The following is a 3,133-nucleotide window of genomic DNA, read 5'->3' as shown; positions in this document are numbered from 1 at the left end:
GCTATTCACCCTGTTTCTAGGACTCAGTCTGGAAATAAATCTTGGGAAAACTGGAGGCCAGAGGGATCCTTTCCCCCACAACCTTATTTACTACTTATAAAAACAGTTATATGCTTAGGACATTCAGTCTTAAAGAAGTTTTAAACTTGGTGCTGCATATGAAACACGCAATCAATACATGGTGTTCCTCTGCAACGTTTGTCTCCCAATAAATTGATAAACAAGTTTTTTTAAAGGGGACACAGAGGGTGCAGCTCAGGAGTGGGAGTTTAAACCTTCACTGGTGAACACTCCACACACCATCCCCCGTGTGTCAGTGCATTCACCTGCATTCACAGGGGGCTTCCCAGCAACTCTTCCTCTACAAACACACTTTTCCATTTACTAAAAACAATGAGAATGAGTCACTTGTGCAGAATACAGCCCTCCCCATACACCAGATGCCTGATGTTGCATGCTGTGAAGCCAAAAAAAAAAATAATCGTGCCTACTCAAGTTACAGTATTCGTCACACAACTCTGTCAGCATTTTGCATCTTTTGTAAATGTTTTCTTTGGAATGTTTGAATTTTATTTTTTTTTTTTTAATGTTAAGACCTTAATATTCCTTGTCAAAATGCACTACCCAGTCCTGTAAGAGCTGGCATCTAATTAGCTTAGATAGTAGCAGCTTGAGAATACCACCCAAACAATGACCCAAAATTAATGTCTTTTAACAAGGGAGTAAAACAAATGGAGAGAAAAAAAACTCAGAGCTTTAGAACTGAGAAAACCAGCATTTCCTCGTGTTTTACAAGGCTTTCCCTTCCAACTCTACTGCATCTGTTCCTATAAATAACACGAAAGAAATAAAAAATGCTCATCTTTTCAACCCAGTTCTTCCAGAACTCCTACAGAAATGCTTCCTGACTGGGGAGCTGCACACGGAACAGGCAGGCAGAACTCCTGCCCCTCCACCCCTCTCTGGAACCAGCGGAGTGGAAGCACAAATCAAACCCTGAACAGTGAACGGCACTGAAGTGGAGAATGAAATTATACAACTGTTGGGGGGGATGTTCCACAATCACTGCAGAATCTTAGCAAGTAATTAGGAAGTTTGCCCCTTTTTTTCCTCCAGAATAAGAGGATGACAGCTGAGCCCAGTTCTACCTTTTGTCTCTTTACAGAGGTGTTGCATCAACTGACTCGTTAAAATTAGAGGAGTGATTTAAAATAAAGGCACTTGCCTTTAGCCACGCATTACATGTAAGGACAGAACAGAACAGGGACACAGTAACAGGCAGACCCAGATGCTGTAGATCCTAAATTATTCATGACCTATTCAGTACAAAATAAAATGGCCCTAGAAAATTAATTTTAGTAAGAAAGGAATTAAATTTTTAAGATATCTCTACAAATTATGAAGTTCCTCCACGAACCATATATTCAGCAGTTGCAAATAGTTAAGATGTAAAAGTGCAGAAGAAAGAAGAGTTTAATCAGTTCCTAATGAGATAAGTGTGCCAGATACCACAAAGGATGGCACCACTTCAGCAAAGTGAAAACACTGTTCAACACACTGAAGTAAACAAGAACAGCATTTAATATTGATTAGTTTCAAGCAATAATTGAGTATTTCAAGTAATGTTTTGTACACTTGCAGGAGGCATTTCAGACTTTGAAGTTAGTTGTAATCTAGCAATAATCTCATTGTAAAACCTGACCACCAGTGCAGCTGTGTCCTTCCAGTCTCTCATTTCCATAAGCACTAAAGAAGCCTATTTTTGCTCTTATTCTCGTTTAGAGCATTAAGACTCTAAAAACTGTTCTGATGGGATTACACGGAATACAGTTGCTATTTTCACAACCTGAGCTCTCCAGACAACAGAAATGTTTTTACCAGAAAAAAAAAAGAAAAAGAAAATAATAAGGAAAAGATCTTTAGAACAAGAGCAGCAGTCACAGATGCTGACAAACTCAACCTCCAGCATAACAAACGTCACCGGGATTCTCTTTGGGAAAGCTGCAGTTGCAGAAACGATAATCATTAGGCTTAATATAGTTCTGAGCCAAATTATGGCAGCTGTGCATGCCACAACAAAGAGCATTTTTAAGTATCAAGCACGCAGTTAATTTAACTACAACCAAACTCCAGAATATTTCGGATTCACAGCAGATTGCTCAGAGCACTGAATGCATCCCAGGGCTGCTCTTACCTTTCTTAGCAGCATCTGCTCTCCGTCTTGCTGGCGACACCAGATCCTTTACAATCTGTAGCACCTGAATCATTGCTCGTCAGCAAGATCAAAGGGACTGGGTGCTCCTCGAGAATTCCAACAGGTTTCATTCCTGCACCTGATTACATGGCTGTCCTCAGAACGCTCAAGCAAAACTGATGCAGGAACAACTCATCCACCTTCACAGGAAGATTTCTGCCTGACGACTCCACAGGCTGGGGTGATGGATTTAAAGTGACTTCAGCACAAGGAGGCAAGAAACTGCCAGCAGTCCTGAGCGCGTTTCTACAGAGCATTTTAAAATTATTTACCACAGAGGACGCATAGTGATGCCTCTAAATAAAGTTTAAAGTAATAAAGTAATCATGCCATAAAGTAGTTAAAGGAAAAAAGAAAAACCACTTGCAGTGACTGCTGACAGATGCAGCTCCCCTGGGCTCAGTAAGAAGTGGCTGCATCCTCCCTTCAAGTCTGTCTCAATTCACGAAATTCCACGTAATGCTCCAAGGACCCTGGTCGGTGCAGCGCAGAGCCAACGTCAGACTCACCAGCAGGACTAAAATTAAACCCAGCCTGCAAGAACTCCATCAGGCACAAGCAGCAAGCTCCTGCTAGAAACAGGCACTGGGTTCCTCCTCTCCCCCCTCGAACACAAACCTCGGACACCCCTGGACGTGACAGGAATCCTCGCACGCTGGGAGGTTGGAAACCCTGGGAGCATTTCAGGCGTTCTCTCTCCCACCACCAGAGGCCCAGAGAACTATTTCAGCAGAGCCACTGTGATTACTTCTGTCAGGTAATTTTAGGCAGACAGATTGCAGTATGTGCCCCCTCCCACCCCCCCCCAACATTTTAATGCCATCTGGAAAATGTACAAAGGCCCTTCAGAAGTGTCTTTTGTCAAAACCTCTACAGAGA

The 3,133-nt window shown here is 42.3% G+C and overlaps 1 protein-coding gene across 4 annotated transcripts in view; it reads right to left on the bottom strand.

Annotated features, from left to right (window-relative positions):
* USP6NL (USP6 N-terminal like) overlaps positions 1-3,133 on the bottom strand; it is a 112,693-nt gene that overhangs the window by 85,674 nt on the left and 23,886 nt on the right. Inside the window, exon 1 of one of the 4 annotated variants that reach the window (XM_027897551.1) lies at positions 2,195-2,601. The exons of the other annotated variants lie outside the window; for them this stretch is intronic. Within the exon in view, the coding sequence (XP_027753352.1) occupies positions 2,195-2,267 (73 nt within the window). The 5' untranslated portion in view covers positions 2,268-2,601. Of the gene's footprint in view, positions 1-2,194; positions 2,602-3,133 lie in introns of those variants that run through there. 4 annotated transcript variants of the gene reach the window in all.

This window comes from Empidonax traillii, unplaced genomic scaffold (assembly GCF_003031625.1).
Source record: "Empidonax traillii isolate 1590-97213 ecotype Southwest subspecies unplaced genomic scaffold, ASM303162v1 scaffold549:size456157, whole genome shotgun sequence".
Classification (NCBI taxonomy): Eukaryota; Metazoa; Chordata; class Aves; order Passeriformes; family Tyrannidae; genus Empidonax; species Empidonax traillii.
The sequence above is the reverse complement of the archived record's forward strand: the minus strand, read 5'-3'. Positions and strand labels throughout refer to the sequence as shown.